The sequence below is a fragment of the Erpetoichthys calabaricus genome, chromosome 12 (genome assembly GCF_900747795.2).
Source record: "Erpetoichthys calabaricus chromosome 12, fErpCal1.3, whole genome shotgun sequence".
Taxonomy (NCBI): domain Eukaryota; kingdom Metazoa; phylum Chordata; class Cladistia; order Polypteriformes; family Polypteridae; genus Erpetoichthys; species Erpetoichthys calabaricus.
The window spans coordinates 70,956,377-70,977,876 of NC_041405.2; the positions used below are offsets into that span (position 1 = coordinate 70,956,377).

At 40.2% G+C, this 21,500-nt stretch overlaps 1 protein-coding gene across 1 annotated transcript in view; it reads right to left on the reverse strand.

Annotated features, from left to right (window-relative positions):
- The window catches only part of LOC114662293 (E3 ubiquitin-protein ligase RNF128), an 80,396-nt gene extending 58,896 nt beyond the window's left edge, over positions 1-21,500 (reverse strand). The window contains exon 1 of the mRNA XM_028815683.2: positions 20,936-21,500. Within this exon, the coding sequence (XP_028671516.1) occupies positions 20,936-21,335 (400 nt within the window). The 5' untranslated portion in view covers positions 21,336-21,500. The remainder of the gene's footprint in view (positions 1-20,935) is intronic.

The window sequence follows — 21,500 nt, forward strand, 5'->3', positions numbered from 1 at the left end:
TGTGGGAGAAGAAACAAAGTACATTACTTTATGTTTTCATAAACCAGAGACAATTTCTTATGTTGCTTGTGCATCTTGTGCAGCTACAACACCCAGGTCATGCTAACTTTACTGGTTAGTCACCAAAACAAAACTGAATGTGGTCACAGTTTCAGAGTTTATGTCCAAACATGCCCAGCGAAGGAAAAGATGGAAAGAGCAAAGGCTGGATTCAAGAAGGATTTGATCTGCTGGCCTTCAACTGTCAGTGAACTGAACAACAAGAATGCCTGAGGCTTTAGGAAAAGGTGATCCTTATCTCGGACATGCCCAAAGCAACCTGACCAGATTAACAAGAAAACCCCATGACAAATATAGACAAAGCAAGTATTCGACAGCAGTTTTTAAGTCTTTTAGCATTTAGGTGTGCATGAGTATATCATTTCAATTTCGAGCAGGGATAGTGCGCACATGTAGATTTTTCAGCTCCTATTTATTTGAAACTTATTACAATAAAGACATTGGAAAAGCATTTTTTTTATTTTATATAGAAGTTACTTGTTTCCTTTGTTTCCTTTGTATTTCTGAATAGCCCAGGTTAATAACTCACCTGTCAAAGATAAGGCCTCCTCCTTCTTCTTTGTCATGCAGTTAAGGGTCTGATTTTGCCACTGACACTGCCAAAGAGCTCAAGGTTATCAAAACTATGGTAATATGTGCTAAAGGCCAGTATGTTATGTTAACTAGTAACTCCAAATTGGCCTGGCATAAGTGAGTATGAGTGAACCCTGTAATAGACTGGAGTCCCTGCCTCCTGCTATTATAAAATGTGGCACCTAATGAAATGCAATAGAAAAAGTGATTTTTCTATTTACTATTATTTTACTATTATTAGCAATGCCACTTAATAGCATTGCATTCTGTCCATCATGCTGAGGACAGAATCCAGCAGCTTACCGAAGTAGGCAATCATGGAACTGTCAGGCTCACCACACCTACAGAGGCGGAAGCACATGCAGTATTAGCGCCGGCTCTTTAACAGGCAAGAGCAAGTTGGAAGACTGGAAGATTGTGAGCTAGAGATTAAATATATATTTTGATTACATAAATATTATTAATTATGATCTGAAAAATAGATAGGAGGACATATAACAAGTAAAGCAAATGTACAAATGCACAGATCCAAAAGGGAGAGTTTCAAAACAGTAATCCGAAACAAGCATGTGATAAAACAGCAAATTCAAACTGGGATTAAAACATTGAAAATACTCAAAAATTAAAAAAAAAAAAAAAGCTAAAAGGTCAATAAGCATTAAACTCTACAATAAGAAAAAACCCCTGAACCAAAGAAGAACTTGAGGTTGGCTTATGCAGAAGTATGAAACTCAATGCTCTGCTCCAGTCCTTCCATATACCTGCCTGTAGCCATTAGCTCCTCCCATCTGTGTCTGTTGCTACATAACACTTATTGCACAGCAGTCATGTGATGCAGGGACATCAGCATAAATTACAGGAGTTCAGATGGCACATTGCTCAAATATTGTGTTTCCTACACTTGTAACAGCCTTTTTAGAGCTTTCTTTGTTTAGCTCTTTTTACTTTTCATAGGGCTTAGCGAGTTCTACAATTTCGGCTTTTGTCTACGGATTTTCAAGTTTGCTTAGTGTTTTAGTTCTTATTCTCATTTCTAACCTTTTGCCATGTTATGATTACTATTTGAACTTTCTCCATACTTCATACATGGAGGAAGTACTGTTTTCAATAAAAAAACCTTAGGGTTTTCAACAACAAAAGCACATTTTAATATCCCTAGAACATGATTTTGAGCATTTTTGGAAAGATGTGCGCATATATCTGTGTGTTTGTGGTAAAAAAAACTTGTAACTCCAGAAAGAAAGGATCAATTCATATACATTTTTGTGGATAGCTTGCACTTATACCACTTAAAAGCTAGGAAGGTTTTGGGAGATATCCAACTATCCAACTTTTGAAGTTCAAAGTTTTTAAAGCTGACACCAACAACTGACAAACCACTGCTCCTAGGGTCACACAATTTGGCAACATGCATTTTAGATTTTGAAAGAAAGGCTTTTGTGAATTTTGACTTTATTCCAAAACTTGGCTTTTAAGCATTTACAGTTTAACTTTTCAAACACACTTGTGGTACTGCATCTACCATATATTTGGATAATTTCACACTGTGTATTCATTGTGATGCTCATATATAGGGAGTAATGAGTGTGTTGGCCACATAAGATTTTATTAGTTGGATTTGCCCTTTTTGATTAAGGACCTGTTTAAATAAACATGTATTATTTTTACCAACATGTCTGCTCTTTCTGTGGCTTGGTCATATTCTGATGAAGATGGTCAGCTGTGTGTTATGCAGCTTATCTCCAGTCTACCCAGCCCTGACAAAGAGATGGTGCTGGCGGCCATGCTGTACTCTCCCTCCCAGTTAGCAGACACATGGCCAACAGACACCATTATGTAAGCTACTACCCAAGAGAATTTAAAATCCAACTGGAACCATAACTCTAAGTATCTCTATTGTTTTTGTATGTGTCTAACTGACATTGCTTCTTTTGCTATGTACTATTAGAATTTGTCAGGTATTCATTCTCACTCCTCCTAGTTTGTGCTACGTTCTCATTTTATTTCTACTTTATGTTCTCCTGAATGACTACACATTTTTGATATCTTGTCCTGTCTCGGTTCCTTCCTTTACCTCAATGCAGGCCCACAGCTTTGAATTAGATAAGTAGGTTAAAAGACTGTTGTAGGTTATATGGTGTACTGTATTTAACACTATTATAACCTGATCTCCTCTATAAAGCAGTCTTACAAAGGTGCATGCTGTTCATGGAACTATATAATAACCAACTGAGTATCAGTCCATTCTTCTTTGTATCCACTGAACCTACCCAATCCAGCTTTAATCCCTACCCTTCTTCTTATTTCAAAACATTCCAATATACATCAATACATCATTTTTTAAGAAATTAGGTTTAACCATGACCTAATTTATTTGGAATTCAAAACATTCACGTATCCAAAGAGCGACCCTACAAAGACCTAAGGCGGAAGGTGGCATGGTTCTACCTAACTTTCAATTTTATTACTGGGCAGCAAATATACAAACTATAAAAACCTGAACATGGACACAAAAAGATGAACATATACAGACTTGGTCCGCAATAGAAATAAAATCCTGCAGTACTTCTTTACATTCCTTGCCTTGTGCCCCAATAAATGCAAGTTATTGTCAATAGACTAACAATCCAATTGTGCTTCACTCACTCAGAATATGGAACCAATGTAGGAAGCATTTTAAGATAGAGAATCTTTTATCTGTGGCACCTCTGCATGAGAACCACCTTTTTCAGCCCTCGCAAACATACAGTATGCAGTTTTTAATGTCTGGAAAACATTTGGGATTAAATCACTTAGAGATCTGTACATAGATAATGTCTTTGCATTCTACAAACAATTACACTCCAAATTGAACTTTCCAGCAACACATTTCTTTCACTATCTTCAAATTAGAAACTTTGTTAAACAGAACCTGCCCGATTATCCACACCTCCCACCTCCCTCTATGCTGGAAAAAAATATTGATCAGTTTGGAGGACTTAGGCAGCATTTCTGCAATATATAAAACCATTTTACAGTCCCTCCCTTTCAAAGATCCAAGAGGACAATGGGAAAAGGATCTCTCACTCAACATCTCAGAAAAGAAGTGGATAGATAGCAATGCAGAGAATTCACTCGAGCTCTACATGTGCAAAGCATACAATTATTCAACTCAAAATTATATATCGCGCACATCTTCTCATTTAAAAGTGTCCAAAATGTTTCCAGGGCAAAATCCAACCTGCGAATGCTGCAATCAAGTTCCAGCCTCACTGGGTCACATGTTTTGGGCCTGCGCCAAATTAACATCATTTTGGACCAAGATTTTTAAGTGCCTTTCAGACAGCCTTGGTGTCACAATCCCTCCTAATCCACTAACAACTGTGTTTGGTGCACTTCCAGATGGGCTTAAAGTGGAGAAGGACAAACAAACTGTAATTGCCTTTACTACACTATTGGCACGTAGACTTATCTTGCTAAACTGGAAGAATCCTAACTCACTTCTTTTAAGTCAGTGGGTAACTGAGGTTATATATTATTTGAAATAGGAAAAAATCAAATTCTCACTTAGAGGATCTGTACAGAAATTTTTCAAAACCTGGCAGGATCTAATCAATAACATTCTAGAATAAGCTTCTAAAGCACTGAGGAAGCAGATTCTGTCCCCATTTCTTTTCTTCTCTATTCATCTATATTCACTTATTACCGTATATACTCGAATATAAGCCAAGTTTTTCAGCACCCAAAATGTGCTGAAAAACGTCACCCTCGGCTTATATTCGAGTCAGGTCCCGCTGCCCCCCGGTATACGAACAAGCCAGTTTCCCTTTTGGTTTGTGCGCGCCGATGATTTCCGCACGTGTTCAATCTCTCCCTGTGCATTCCATGTGCAGCGAGCGAGCGAGCGAGAGAGAGACACACACACACACACCTGCGAGAGAGACACACACAAGCACACGTGAGAGAGACACACAAGCACGCGTGAGAGAGACACACAAGCACGCGTGAGAGAGACACACACACACACACAAACGCGCGAGAGAGATACCATATTGTTTTTGTTGACCCTCTTCTCCACTTACAGAGTTAGTTTACTGTTTTTCTTTGAAATAAATACTCAAAAACATTTAACCTACTGATGCCTCAATTAATGTACAGTAATTTTATTGGTATTTATTTTGATTATTGAAACTTACCAGTAGTTGCTGCATTTCCCACCCTAGGCTTATACTCGAGTCAATAAGTTTTTCAAGTTTTTGTAGGTAAAATTATGTACCTTGGCTTATATTCGGGTTGGCTTATACTCGAGTATATATGGTAATTCATCTATTTTTACCAGCTTTAAGTTTTATTCTGCTGCCCATTTTCTCTTTCTCAGGTGTGGGGGTTGATTTGCTTTCAATCTTACTTTTGTAAAATTGATCTATTTGTATGGAATGTTGTGTGATTTCAATAAAATCAATAAAATTATAAAAAAAAAAAAATAATAATAATCCCTACCAGTCCAGTTTTTCACAGGTAGTGTTGAATTGGTGCTAATATTTTGAGTTTGGTCTAAATACCAGCTTTTGGAATTCAGTAGCAGTACCATTAATTTATTTCTCCTCACATCCCACACAATGTCTCACAGAATGTCTCACAGCAGAACCCCAGTTCTGTCACACAATTACATGCCTCCCTATGTTGATACACTCTGTAAATCAATGCACAAGAAGCGTGAAACGGGTCCCCCCTGGAGTCTCCAGCATATTTATATTAATACATAACGTTTGTAGAGCAGGAGCAGGGACTCCCTTCTTGGTGAATCCAGTTAAATGTAATACGTATATTTCATTGAAGAGCAGGGGGAGGGGGTTGTTCAGCAGTTGTGTTCATGCTAATAAACGACAGAATGCAAAGTGCTTGAAAAGTAACATTTTCTTCTGGTACCAAAATTAACAAAATGCTGTTACCATACCATTTTAAAAATTGGGGTTTTCTGTACGTTTTCAGTACCAGTATGCCATTCAACACTATTTACAGGTCACGATCACAGAAAATAACCTGAACCTTTTTGGGATGTGGGAGATAAGTTGAAATACCAGCAGAAAACTAAGACAGATACAGGGAGAATGTGCAGACTCCATACAAACAGTGTCCAGACTGAAATTCGAAACCAGCAGCACAAACCACTGTGCTGCTTTTACTATAAATCACTAATTCAGGCCGGAAAATTTCCAAAATGTGAGCTTCAACAGCACGTGCCACATGCATTGGGTTACACAGTGAGTCGGTAGCTGCTTTACAGTCCAAGGTCTTAGCCACTAAACTATCCCACCTCCCATATTTGACTGATTTGTATTGTGCATCTTAATAACAGCATTTAATAGTGGCACCTTGTTGACAGCTGGAACATCTAGTGGATTTGTGCTATCAGATACATTGACTGGCAGGACTTCCCACGGGCACAAACACCTCATAATACCGGGATCGATGGAGTGCTGTACCTGTAACAGACGAGTGTCACACAATAAACCTTTCTAAAGCTCTTTCTGCTGATAATGCACTGTGAAGTACCCTTTGCTTAACAAGGAGAGCCTGTGGAAAGTCAACATTATATTTATCCAGTGCTGCCCGGTACCAGTCCTGCTTTATATTGACAAAAAGCAATCTATAATTACTCAATCTTTATCAAGACTGCTCCAACATGAGGTACAGTATGACTCAGTCACGGGTTAGCACCAGCCAGTTGGCCAGCCTCTTTTTGTTCTGTACTTTCACTGTTGTTCTAGTCCTGCTCCTATCGCCATACATACAAAAGCAGTGCATTGCTATTTGATGCACTGCAATATAACATTGGAATGTCAAGAACAGTGGCCAGACAGGAAAACAGGAGCTAGTGTTTACATGCAAATATTTAAATAACGTTAATGTTCCATGGGGCACTGTGAAAGCAGAATCATGTGAAGCCCTTGAAAGAAGTGAAGCTGTAATAGAGAATTAATGTGTTGGCTTTAATTATGAACAAAACCTTTGAATCTATCTGGGCTGTAACAGAAACAACTGAATGGAAGAGCTCACATGCATTAAAGTGATATACAAACAAATGAGCAACGCTTCTTTATACACACACCCCCATTAGTGCATACCATCACCAAGGGTTTATGAATAAAGAAGTCTAATGATTCTTTTTTTCTGTTTCAAAAATGCAGAACTCAGAGATTAAGTGGCAGGCTCAGGACGGCACAGTATTTTATAATAATAATAATTCATTTTGGAGCGGAGCGTTGATTTGTGATGGTTTAAGGTCCAGTACCATGGTCACATGACCACCATACCTACCTAATAGATATAAGGTGAGGTCTGAGGCCCCAGTACTATTATGAAGTGCTTCTGAATTAAACCGAGCAGTTTAAAGCACCGTCAAGATAAACTTTGCTTATTATTTAGTACTGTTTTGTTATTTTTTTCCCCAAAAATTAGACAAAACAAATATGCCATGCAGCTGCTTTTATTCTGTCTTACAAACATTATAACTATGGCCAATCAGCAGAGCTTCTTCTTCCCCAACCTTATAGAACAATTCAAAAGTAATTTCTTTTACTTTCGGCCAACACTTGTAAGCCCACCTTCAGGTGCTTTGGTTTTCTTCCCATTCATCTTCATACAATTGCCTGCTATTTTACCTGAAGACAAACTGGATGCTGCAATGTTCTTTTTTCTGCTATCCTTCACGCTGATTTTCTTAATTAGAATGAACTCATTGTTAATTTCGGACATTCTTGTTTCTGAGGTCAGACTGTTAATTCAAGATACACTCTCCATTGATCTCCACTGAGAGATGTTTGACTGTGGAAGGTCACAATGGCTGCAGGTTTTCACTCATCTTCAGAGGCTAAGAGCCATATTTATCTCAAAGTTTACTTATACCTTATGATTCTACATACAGTACTAGGTTCAAACACAAAGTCTATGTTTTTTATTCTAGCTAGGATTATATTTAGGGATTAATCTTATTTAACTTGATGTTCACTCTTACTTCTTGACTCCAAATTTAAGAACTCAGATTCAGAGTTAATGACTATTTGATTTAATCTAAGGAAGACCACAGTGCCTTGTTTTTTATTATAGCAAGGGTCATCCTCAGAGATTAATCACCTTCTTTAACTTGGTATTCCCTGTGATGTGATGTGAGATTTTACATATAATTTGATGAATATTTTGTATGTCTTTATTTGATTTTTAGGCAAAGAAATGTAATTTAGTGTTACTTTGGTGAGAAGCATTCGTGTTTGCCCCCCCTTTTACGGCTGAGCCTCTTTGAATTTTACAACAGGATTTGGGGGAAGATGTGCCTTAAACCGGTTTGGTTAGTGTTTCTTTGCTTAATTCATTTCTACCCCCACAAGAAAGACGTAAAGACATATGGTCTTGGGGGTGGCTGGTATTAAGATGTTCTATTCTCCCATTGGTCTGAGGTATGGCTGTTTGGAATTGGCTTGTCTCAGAGGCCTTTAAGTACCATGATGTCCTATTGGCTCTCGGGGTTGGACAGAACATCTATAAATGTATGTGTTTAACCTCAGTATCTCACTCTTACTAACCAACATCTGAAAGAAGCATCTCTCTTGCTAATCTGTGATGATGAAGACAATACAATGAAGAGCACAGCTCAGCAGCCATTTTGAACAGACATGTGGCTGAAAGCTGAGCACCAATGATGCTTTAACTAGAGACATTTAAGTAACTACAAGACTGTGTGCCGCCTGAATTACATATCACCATTTAATCAGGTTGTATGGTTGCCAATATTCAAATATACTTTGCATTTTGTTATTATTTATGAATATTATCAATAATACATTATTTAAACTGTAACTTAACTTCTGCTTGTCTTTTTACTACATCTAATTGCCTGAGGTTATAGATATAGAAGGGAAGGTGGGGATAAGTTACAGTGGTGTGAAAAACTATTTGCCCCCTTCCTGATTTCTTATTCTTTTGCATGTTTGTCACACAAAATGTTTCTGATCATCAAACACATTTAACCATTAGTCAAATATAACACAAGTAAACACAAAATGCAGTTTGTAAATGGTGGTTTTTATTATTTAGGGAGAAAAAAAAATCCAAACCTACATGGCCCTGTGTGAAAAAGTAATTGCCCCCTGAACCTAATAACTGGTTGGGCCACCCTTAGCAGCAATAACTGCAATCAAGCGTTTGCGATAACTTGCAATGAGTCTATTACAGCGCTCTGGAGGAATTTTGGCCCACTCATCTTTGCAAAATTGTTGTAATTCAGCTTTATTTGAGGGTTTTCTAGCATGAACCGCCTTTTTAAGGTCATGCCATAGCATCTCAATTGGATTCAGGTCAGGACTTTGACTAGGCCACTCCAAAGTCTTCATTTTGTTTTTCTTCAGCCATTCAGAGGTGGATTTGCTGGTGTGTTTTGGGTCATTGTCCTGTTGCAGCACCCAAGATCGCTTCAGCTTGAGTTGACGAACAGATGGCCGGACATTCTCCTTCAGGATTTTTTGGTAGACAGTAGAATTCATGGTTCCATCTATCACAGCAAGCCTTCCAGGTCCTGAAGCAGCAAAACAACCCCAGACCATCACACTACCACCACCATATTTTACTGTTGGTATGATGTTCTTTTTCTGAAATGCTGTGTTCCTTTTACGCCAGATGTAACGGGACATTTGCCTTCCAAAAAGTTCAACTTTTGACTCATCAGTCCACAAGGTATTTTCCCAAAAGTCTTGGCAATCATTGAGATGTTTCTTAGCAAAATTGAGACGAGCCCTAATGTTCTTTTTGCTTAACAGTGGTTTGCGTCTTGGAAATCTGCCATGCAGGCCGTTTTTGCCCAGTCTCTTTCTTATGGTGGAGTCGTGAACACTGACCTTAATTGAGGCAAGTGAGGCCTGCAGTTCTTTAGACGTTGTCCTGGGGTCTTTTGTGACCTCTCGGATGAGTCGTCTCTGCGCTCTTGGGGTAATTTTGGTCGGCCGGCCACTCCTGGGAAGGTTCACCACTGTTCCATGTTTTTGCCATTTGTGGATAATGGCTCTCACTGTGGTTCGCTGGAGTCCCAAAGCTTTAGAAATGGCTTTATAACCTTTACCAGACTGATAGATCTCAATTACTTCTGTTCTCATTTGTTCCTGAATTTCTTTGGATCTTGGCATGATGTCTAGCTTTTGAGGTGCTTTTGGTCTACTTCTCTGTGTCAGGCAGCTCCTATTTAAGTGATTTCTTGATTGAAACAGGTGTGGCAGTAATCAGGCCTGGGGGTGGCTATGGAAATTGAACTCAGGTGTGATACACCACAGTTAGGTTATTTTTTAACAAGGGGGCAATTACTTTTTCACACAGGGCCATGTAGGTTTGGATTTTTTTTCTCCCTAAATAATAAAAACCATCATTTAAAAACTGCATTTTGTGTTTACTTGTGTTATATTTGACTAATGGTTAAATGTGTTTGATGATCAGAAACATTTTGTGTGACAAACATGCAAAAGAATAAGAAATCAGGAAGGGGGCAAATAGTTTTTCACACCACTGTATATACAATAATATCTTATAAACAGTGTTAAGTCTGTGAGATTAGGCATTCTAAGGCTACATATTAATAATACAATAGGGGAAAGTAGAGCAATATATATTACTCTACCAAGACAAAACAATTGGCGTAATCCGGCAGGATTTTGCGGTAACCATTGTTTTGCACCTTGTTATACAAAACACCCTGTCACTTCTTCATGTCAAATTTTAATTGCTCACACTCAAAGTCTGCTAGAAAGTCACAATGCCTGTCAGTATTCATTCTACACTCTTTAAAAGTCCTTTAATAGCATTTTACAGGATTGTGTGGTTCCTCATAGAACCGTTGCTTAACAAAGAAACCAGGATTCTCTGCATATAAAGTTGGCGCTTTTAAGGCCTTAAAAAGGTTCCTAATGTGTACAAAACAGTAAACTTGAATGTATAGTAGGCTACATAGCAGTATATTAAAAGATCAATTAAACCTGAACTTAGCGGGTGTTATTGTCCTTTTTAAATCAAGAACCAATTGGCATTTCACAAATTTATTATCATCTACTGTATTTATGGAGCCTGTTACAGATCTAAATAAATAAAGGTTATTTCTGGAACCTTCATGTGGATGGTTCTTTTGTGAACCAAGAATGGTTCCTCTATGGAATCACTCTGAAGAATTACTTTGGCATCTTTATTTTTAAGAGTGTAGATAGGGTATCCTTTATTTAACTTGTTGTTCACTTTCACTTCTTAGCTCCCAGTTTCACAGCTTATGCTCAATGTTAAGGGCTATTCGATTTCATCTACTAAAGGCTGCAATGTCTAGGTTTTTATACTATCAAGTGTCATCTTCAGAGGCCACTCACTTTATTTCATTCGATATTCTCTGCCACTTCTCAATTCCCAGTTTCAGAGCTCACACTCGAACTTAAGAGCTATTCAATTTTATTTATGGAAGGCCAAAGTGCTTCAGTCTTATTCTAGTGAGGGTTGCCTTTGGAAAATCATCTTATTTAACTCGACATTCCCTGTCACTTTTTGATTCCAAGTTTCATAGCTCAGAGTTAAAGATAAAGGCTGTATGGAAAGCTGCAATGCCTATCAGTGCACATTCTACATAGGGAGGTCTTTGGAAAGTAATCAGCTTATTTAACTTGATGTTCACTTTCACGTCTTGACTCCAAGTTTCAGAGCTCATGCTCAAACGTAAGGGCTATTTGATTTAATCTATTGAAGACCACAGTGTTTTAGTTTTTTTTCCTAGAGTCTATAGAAGGCCAAAGCGTCTCAGTCTTATTCTAGTGAGTGTTGTCTTCAGAGACTATTCATCTTATTTAACTTGACATTTCCTGTCAGTTCTTGATTCCAAGTTTCATAGTTCAGACTCAAAGTTGAAGGCTGTTCGACTCAGTCTATGGAACACTCCAGTGCCTATCAGTATTCATTGTACCTGAAGGGGGCCTTTGGAGACTAATCAGCTTAGTTAACATAATGTTCACTCTCACTTCCTGATTCCAAATTTCAGAGCTCAGATTTAAAGTTAAGGGCTATCTGATTTCATTCATGGAAGACCTGAGTGCCTCAGTTCTTATTCTAACAAGGTTTATCCTTGGAGACTGATCACCTTTTTTGACTGTATATTCTCTGTCACTTCCTCATTCTAGAAGTTATAGCTCAAACTCAAAGTTAAAGACTGCTGAAAAACCACGTCTATCATTCTAGCTAGGGTTGTCTGCAGAGTCTAATTAGCTTATTTAACTTGATGTCCACTCTCATTTCTCCATTCCAAGTTTCAGAGTTCATTTCTCAAAAGTTAAAGGCTGCTTGATTCACTTCATGCAAGGCTGCATAGCTTGCTGGTTATCATTTTGGCCAGCAACTTTTACTAACACTTCTTGACTCCAAGGCCAAGAGCTCACATTTAAAGTTAAACATGATTTAGTCCATGGAAGGCAACCATGGCTATTAGTATTCATTCTAGCGAGGGCCCTCTCCAGAGGATAATCTTCTAATTTAATTCAATGTTCATTCTCACTTCTTGACACTAATCTTCACTGCTCAAAGTTAAGGGGTATTTGATTTAATCTATGGTTCTTCTTCAGTTTCTTAATCAGATGTTTCTTCTATTGTGAACAGCCATCAATGAGCACTGTCTCTACAGGGTGTGTAATTAATTGGCTTCCGTATCAGTTAAATTCCATCCATTGCCTAACTTAATTAATCCTGTTTAGGGTAGAGGACCTCAAGGTTATTCCTCCAGCAGCACTGCGTAGAAGATGAGAACCACCTTCATAGAACACACTCACTCATACTGGCCGATTTAATGTTATCAGTTAATCTTATGCACATGTATGGGATACAGGGGGACCGTAGAAAAACCCATACAGACATGGGGAGAAAGTCCAAACTCCTCATGGAAAGAGCAAGCTCACAATGTAGTCCAGAAATTAACTTTTTTAGTTTTAAATAATTTCAACAGAAGTAGAACAGTCGACCATTAACTTAACAACACATTTTAAGTTTTTATACGAAAATCTCCTCTGTAACATGATTTACAAATGTACCAGATACGTTAAGCATAGTTTATAAACTTATATCTTAACTGCAAGCCAATGAAGGATTAAGCCTCCATGACCACAGGGAGAAAACAAAACTCCACCCAGCCTAATATCAAATCAACATCAGGTTGGTAATGCCACCCACCACTCCCCATACTTCATGTAACATTTTCATCCAATACCACCTCATAGCTCTGTGTGGACTCTGTATGTTTTCCAAGTGTCTGTATTGGTTTTCATCCCCAGATCCCCGGTATAAAACAGCGTGGCTTGGTGGCACAGTGGTAGCACTGCTGCCTCATAATAAGGAGACTGGATTTCATGTCCTGAGTGCTACTTGCATAAAGTTGGCATGTTCTCCTCATATTTGAATGGGTTTCTTTACAAAGACACGAAAGTCAGGTGAATTGGCATGGTTAAATTGGGCTCCTAGTGTGTGTGTGTGTTCACTCTACAATGAACTAGCCCCCTGTCTGGGTGTTTTTCTGCCTTGCACCCAATGTTTGCTGAAAGGGGCTCCAGCTGCCACAGGACCATGCTCTAGATAAACTGATTAAGAAAATGAATAGATGTGCAGGTTCTCTGTGATAACCTGACATCCGATCCTGGGTTGAACTTAAAAAATGAAAAGACTGAATTTAACCCTTCTATTAACCGAGCCCACTCAATCCATCCATTGCTATCTTGATAGCACTGAATATGCAGTATATAAATATTAAAAAATTAATGTGGCCAAAAAGTGCTGGGGTAGTTTGAGCACATGGTCAATAACCATTACAGATAAATGAATGAGGGTTTTATACACCAATCTTCATCATTGAATAGGGTTTAGCCGGTCAAAAAATGAACCAGAAGGCATTAATGGTAGCAGACATGAAGATCGCACCCTTTCTGTGTGTCTGCCCGGGCTTTCACTGGATTTTTTGAATCTGTCAACCATCCTAACGATCCATTGATCTGCATCTCTAAGTTCTCCCTGTTGGAAAGGGGGCTGGCTGCGAGTGTTAGGGTGCCATGCATGGTCTAGCGCAGGGGTCGGCAACCCGCGGCTCTGGAGCCACATGCGGCTCTTCAGCCTCCTTGTAGTGGCTCCCTTTGGCCTTGACAAAAAAATAAAAACCATGAAAATGAATGATGGCAATTTCTTAATTTAACTTGTATTTATATATATATATATATATATATATATATATATGTGTGTGTTTATTTACTACTACTACTACTGTTATACATTTTAACATCTAATTTAGAGAGTTTAATTCTGCGTGGACAGAAGCATTTGCCTTCACCGCCAACGACGCTGGCTTACCGGTGTGCTTAATATGTGGTGATAAATTATCGAACAACAAAAAATGTAACGTTGAAAGACATTTTCAAAACAAGCTCTCAGCATTCACTAAAAATAAGCGAAAAGATAAGCGAAAGAGAGCAATTTCGGAACTGCAACGGAAAGCTGAACAGAGCAACATACTTTCAAAAAGTGGATCACTTCTACACAGTCAACTACAGCCGCTAGTTTTGTGGCAGCTCAAGAGATCGTAAGGAGGGGTAAGCCGTTCACAGACGGAGAATACATGAAAGAATCGTTCATAAAAATATCAGAGCATCTATTCTCCGACTTTAAAAACAAACGGGAAATTGTTCAGAAAATGCAAGCTGCATTTAGAGAAAGATTCAGTGAGTTCAGAAAGAAAAAAAACACTCTCTCCTTCCCTGTCACACCCCTGGACATCGACCCATCCCTGCTGAACACATCCGCATTCACAGGAGTAAGTAAGCCCGATCTAGAAATTTAACTGGACGACATAGCAGATAAAGATTAATGGGTGTCCAAGTTCAAATGCCTGACAGCGGATCTTGAAGAAGTCACCCGTCAGAAGGCTACTCTCGCTAAAGAGCACAAATGGAGTGATATTTAAAACCTCCCCAAACCCGACAAATTTGTTTTCGACACATGGAGTGCCATTCCCGAAACGTATATGAACATGAAAAAATATGCATTTGGAGTTCTGTCCATCTTTGGCTCAACATACTTAAGTGAGCAAGTTTTCTCAAGCATGAACTTCATAAAGTCCAAATATCGCTCCCGCCTCACACATGAGAGCCTGCAGTCCTGTGTGAAGGTCAAAGTCACATTGTACAGCCCCGACATAGAGATGATCAGCAGCGAACTTCAGAAACAGAAGTCACTTTAAACAGGTGACAACAATAGCATTTAATAAGCTATCATTTTTCAGAAAAACAAAACACATTCATTTCGGACCCGGAGCTGATGTAGGTTTTTTTGGATGTTCAGGTGCTTCAGTTGATTCAGCACACTGAAATGGAATTTTATGTTTACTTTTTTAAAGCTGCTAAGCTACAGCTAAATGTTTTATTTATATTAAAGTGGGCTAGTTTTTATTTTAATTTTACACAGGTATAGGAAGGACCCAAATAGGCCTGCATAGTTCAGTTTAATTTATTTCAAAGTAGCCTTACACATGCACACTGCACTTCTGTTTGTTGTATTCCGTGGTTGTAACATGTAAAATCTTAAAAAAGATTAAAACTTTTAAAAGTTTATCAGCTGTGTTATGTTTTGCGGCTCCAGACTATTTTTCTTTGGAGGAAGAGGGGGCAAAATGGCTCTTTTCATAGTGAAGGTTGCAGACCCCTGGTAGCGGCCCACATCCAGAGTTGCTTCTGCTTCTTGCATTCGTCCTAACTCTGCTGGATATGCTCTGATTCTCACACCCCACGACTAGAAACAACAGGTTCAGAAATGGACGGTGCAGTGAATCAGTACCTAGTGGTAATGTCTCACAGATTACTGGGTTCAAATATCCACCTATTCTCTATCTGTGAGGTGCTCTCATATTCTCCCCATGCTTCTGTGGGTCTTCTCCTTCCTGAAGACATACAGATTATGTGCGTACGCTCTACATAGGACTGGCCTTGAATCCAATACTGTCAAGATAGACTCCAACTGTGCACAGCCCCACAGCAAACTAATCCGTTTCAGAAAGTGGACAGGTGAAAAAAAGAAATATATTGCCAAAAGAGTCACAGTGACCCTGTTACACCATGGTGTGTGAGGCCTTCACCATACACAGATCTGGTCAATCCATAAAATCAACCCTGTCACATTTTCGACAATGAGGGGTGTCCTATTTGGTAACTTAACTCACATTGACACCAAGAGGGACAAACCATTTGGACTTTGACCCACACTGAGCACACACACACTTTGGTAACTTCTCTGAACAGTCCAGATTAATGTCAGAGAGTTGTGCCCCCAAGGAATTCTGACACCCAATCAAAACTGAACACGAGCACAGTCTTTTTTTATAGACTTGAACATGGCTGCTCGAGTTATCACACACACCAAGTGGACAGAACACATCACTCCTGTCCTCTGCCATCTGCACTGGCTGCCATTTTTGTTTTGTATTAAATATAAACTTGCGCTCATTACTTTGAGAGTCTTACATGGTTTAGCTCCTACATAGCTTGCTCATCTCTCTCACTGATATAATCCTCCATGAATCTTTAAGGTCCTCTGGTTCTGAGCTTCTAATGTTCCCACAGCAAAGCATTCTTTCAGATCTTTTGTCACCCACATCTGAACTCCTTACCACAACATCTACGTAACTGCTCCTCACTTTCTTCTTTTAAAACTAAATTGAAACTTTTCCTGTTTAATTAATATTTTCCTGCAGCCTTAGAATTTTAACACTTGTAGGATTTGACTATGTTATTTGTTCTGTTTTGCTGTTGTTTGATATTTCTGGCTTATTTTTAAATACTGTGTAAAACATCTTTGGGTTAGGGAAAGGTTCTATATAAACAAAATGTATTATTATCATTTTTAAAATAGCTGTCCCAACCCTGCCTTACTTGCCTTTCCATTGGTGGATGGAGCCTATCCTGGCAGCTTTTGGCACAAGGCAGTATCTGTTTTACCCACGCCATCCAAGAATCGCAAATAAACTTTACTCACACATCTTTGGGAAAAAGGGCAGAAAAGCTGGGACAGCCAGTGAAAAACAACTAAGACATGGGGAGCACAGGCAAACTCCGCACAGACATAGACCAGGTACCAGATTTGAACCCTTGATGTAGATGTTCTTAAAAAAAAAAAAAAAAGAACATATGAAAAATAAAAGTTTTAAAATGAGGCAGGGTGCACAGAAGGTGGATTTTTCAGCCCAATCTTGAGTCACCTTTATCCAAACTATTGATGGGTTATAAGAAATCACATTAAAGTGTAAACACTCTGTCTTTCTTGGGGCGGAGTGGTGGCTCTGAGGCTAAGGATCTGTGCTGGTATCCCGAAGGTTGCCAGTTCGAATCCCCGTCAGTGCCAAAAGAGATCCTACTCTGCTGGGCCCTTGAGCAAGGCCCTTAACCTGTAATTGCTCCAGGGGGTGCTGTACAATGGCTGACCCTGCGCTCTAACCCCAAGGGGTATGCGAAAAAAACTAACAAACACTGTTGTAAGTCGCTCTGGATAAGACTGTCTGCTAAATGATGTAAATGTAAATGAAGAATAAAAATAGTAATACTAATAATTATATTCATATAGTGCTTCCCTAATCAACTCAGAGCACTTTACACTGATAAACAAATGACTTCAAGCACCACCAATGTGCAGCGTCCACCTGGATGATGCGATGGTAGCCATTTTTGCACCAGTATGCTCATGACACATTATCCAATAGGCAGTGAAGAGGTGAGAGAGATAGTTAGAAACAGGGGATGATTAGGGGAACACAGTGACCAGGCTGTGGTGGGCAGTTTAGCCAGGATATTGGAAAACACCCTACTCTTTTCAAAAAAGATGCCCAGGGATCTTTGATGACCACAAACAGTAAGGACCTCAGGTTTACCTCTGATCCAAAGGACAAGCAATTTTTACAGCACAGTGTCTCCATTACTGCATGGGAGGTTTAATTTGGATCCACACACAAACCAGTGGGTAAGCACTCCCTGCTCACCTCACCAACAACTCTTCCAGCAGCAACCCAAGCTTTTTCTTAGTTTGTCTAGTGCAGGAGGTATGGCACGGTGGAAATAAAAACAGTTACCCTAAGTTCTTGTCTATAAGCCGGACTCATGTATTAGCCGGAGACCAAAAATCATACGAATTTTTAAAATAAAATCGTATCATAGATAAGCCGGACTCATGGATAAGCCGAACATACTATAACCTATAACTAATAGAAGGGAGGGAGGTCAGTGGTCTCACTCGCGCCCATTTAATTTCTTTAAGGGGGGAGAGAGTGTGAGATATTGCCGTCTCTCTCACTCCCCGCATGGCGCGGTTGGAGCGGCCGAAGCGCGTTCTTTCTGCTCTGGGCGTCGCCGAGTCAACACGAGCGCGTAGCGGTCATTTAAATTGTGATTTTATATGTAAGCATATTTAAATATATATCGCGGATTTCTGCGGACAATGGGTCTTTTAATTTCTGGTACATGCTTCCTCAGTTGGTTTGCCCAGTTGATTTCATACAAGGGACGCTATTGGCAGATGGCTGAGAAGCTAGATTGCTTACTTTTCTGTCAATCTTGCGCTGACTATCTGTGATCCTGACGTATGGGGATTGAGCAGGGGGGCTGTTTGCACACCTAGACGATACAGACGCTCGTCTAAAAATGCTGAAAGATTATCTTCACGTTGCTATCTTTTGTAAAGCTGATTCCTGAAAAGACATGCTGCACAGTGCTTCGCATACTTAAAAGCTCGAAGGGCACGTATTGATTTTTGACTGAAAAACAAACTCTCCCTCTCCCTCTCTTTGTCTGCTCCTGACGGAGGGGGTGTGAGCTGCCGCCTTCAACAGCTTTGTGCCGCGGTGCTTCGCATACTTAAAAGCCAAACAGCCCTATTGATTTGTTTCTTCCTTTGAAGAGGAAGATATGTTTGCATTCTTTTAATTGTGAGACTGAACTGTCATCTGTCTTGTCATGGAGCACAGTTTAAACTTTTGAAAGAGACAAATGTTTGTTTGCAGTGTTTGAATAACGTTCCTGTCTCTCTACAACCTCCTGTGTTTCTGCGCAAATCTGTGACCCAAGCATGACAATATAAAAATAACCATATAAACATATGGTTTCTACTTCGCGGATATTCTTATTTCGCGGGTGGCTCTGGAACGCAACCCCCGCGATGGATGTATAAGCCGGATTTATGTATAAGCCGATATTCTATTTTTTCATTTTCACAACTTTTTTCCTTAGATAAGCCGCGGCTTATTGACAAGAACTTAGGGTAATTGCGTGTCTCACCCAACAAACCATCCACCATTTAGTTTTGAGTTTATAGTTAAGGTGACCAGAATTTTTTGGGTCAATCCGGGGTCATGGGGGCTAGAATCTACAGATCACGAGTAGGGACTCTAAACACTACAGAGTACAAAGCGAAAGCTTATCATGTGATTTCTCGCCAAAGTTGCAGGATGCGATAAAGCAGGGGTAGGCAACGTCGGTCCTGGAGTGCCACAGTATGTGCAGGTTTTTGTTCCAACCCAGTTCCTTAGCGAGAACTCAATTATTGCTGATGAAGCACATATTGCTTAAGTGACATTTTAATGCTTCATTTTAGTGGTCTCGCTTGTTAAGGTTCTCCAACCTTAATTGCTTATTTCAATCTTAAACTGCTGCATTCAGTGTTTTAATTGCTCCTTATTAGCAATAAGATGTAAAAGACAAAGCAGCCAGCAGTTCTCCAGTTAGCTTTTTTCCAATTACATCTGTGTGTGTTCATCATGCACAGTTTGATTTAATAAAACACTTAATAGAAAAATGTGACAGACTGAAAATGATCTGTTTTAGGCTTCAAATCATTTGGATGATATCCTTGGAAAGGAAAAAAATCTACGATATAAAAGCCTTACATTGCACAGACTAACAAGCCATAAAATTAAATAAGGTCTGAGATTGGCAATGATTGGTTTCTAATTAAGCAATTGGGTTGAATGAAAACCTGTAGCCACTGCGGCTCACCAGGACCGACATTGCCTACCCCGGTTTTACATCTTATTGCTAATAAGGAGCAATTAAAACACTGAATGCAGCAGTTTAAGATTGAAATAAGCAATTAAGGTTGGAGAACCTTAACAAGCGAGACCACTAAAATGAAGCATTAAAATGTCACTTAAGCAATATGTGCTTCATCAGCAATAATTGAGTTCTCATTAAGGAACTGGGTTGGAACAAAAACCTGCACATACTGTGGCACTCCAGGACCGACGTTGCCTACCCCTGCGATAAAGCATAACACTGCGCACGCGCGCCGAGTTCAAATTATCGTGGGGATGAGATACATTCAAAAAAGTGAACCAGCTGAAACCGGGGACGAAATCTTGAACCGGGGACAAAACGGGGTCTTGTTTCTGAGTGGGGACAGTTGTCCGAAAAAGGGGACTGTCCCCGGAAAATGGGGACGCATGGTCACCTTATTATAGTGCCCAACCCAAATTAGAGAAGACATACACGATGAAAGGTGAAGAGGACAAGACACTTCTGCTACTCCATTTGCAGAGTTCTGGTTGGCCCTAGTGTGTGCTTGGTGTGTGGGTGTGTTTGTGTGTGTCCTGCGGTGGGTTGGCACCCTGCCCAGGATTGGTTCCTGCCTTGTGCCCTGTGTTGGCTAGGAATGGCTCCAGCAGACCCCCGTGACCCTGTGTTCGGTTTCAACGGGTTGGAAAATGGATGGATGGATGGTTTTGCATCCCGTCTGTGTGGAGTTTTAAAGTTTTCCCTTTGACTGAATGCATGGATTTTCCTTCCACATCACACAAACGTTGTGAATGTGCGCTGTCACTGACTGACGTCCATCCAGGAACGGCTCCTGACTTGCCTCTCCTAAGATCCTACACAGTTAGATTTCTTTTAACGCCATGATACGGGTTATTTAATGGGTGGACTTGGCGCTTGCAGTCTTCCCTGTTTGCTTGTTTTATAGCACCGTCCACCCTAAGCTGTTGCACTCCTACTGACGCATACGCCAAGTAGTTCCCGTAAATATTTTCAGCAGTTTGCTCCAAAATAAATAGAAATAAGAAATAAAGCTTATCTCCTTGTCAACACAGCCGGCTGTGGACTGTCACTCTCCCTCGCCCCTCTTACACACGTTGTCTTTCCAGAGATCTCTCGCTTTCTCCGTTGCGAGCACAGCTACTTTACAATCGCCAAACTCAGCAGCTGCTCTTTCCGCCTCTCCACCAACTCCAGTTACACGGCGCCCTTCTTACCTTCATGTTTCATGGGGATTGTGTCGTTTCTCAAACCTTCCACATAGTAGTTGTAGATAACCACAGCCGAAGCCCCAGCCCGAGTCGCTAGGTTGATCTTCTCGGTGAATGTGCAGTTACCCCTCTCGATGAGCGCGATCCAGGGCTCCGACTCCTCAAGGTTGAAGCTTGTTCCGTTGTCGCAGGCGAGTCTCTCCTCGAAAGCAGGGGTGACAACCAGGCCACTGGCTCGCCGGATAGGCGAGTTGAGACCATACAGCCCGCATGAACACAGCTCAGACACGCGAATGTCGGGATTGAAGGGATCGTTGAAGGAGATGAGGACGTCGGCGGTCCAGTAAGAGGAGGCGGTCAAGCAGTGAAGCTCTAGGAGGAGCAGAAGCGCGACCCCGCGGCCCATTGCGGCTCGGCTCGTTTGTGCTTTTCTCTGTTTCGTGCGGATAGTCGAGACAGCGGCGACACCCCTCCTGCCGGTGCGCTCAGGTGTCAGTGACGAGTGCTTGAATTGTTATTCGCGCTTAGCAGCCGCATCTCTGTTTACACAGGTATCAATCACGCCCCGAGC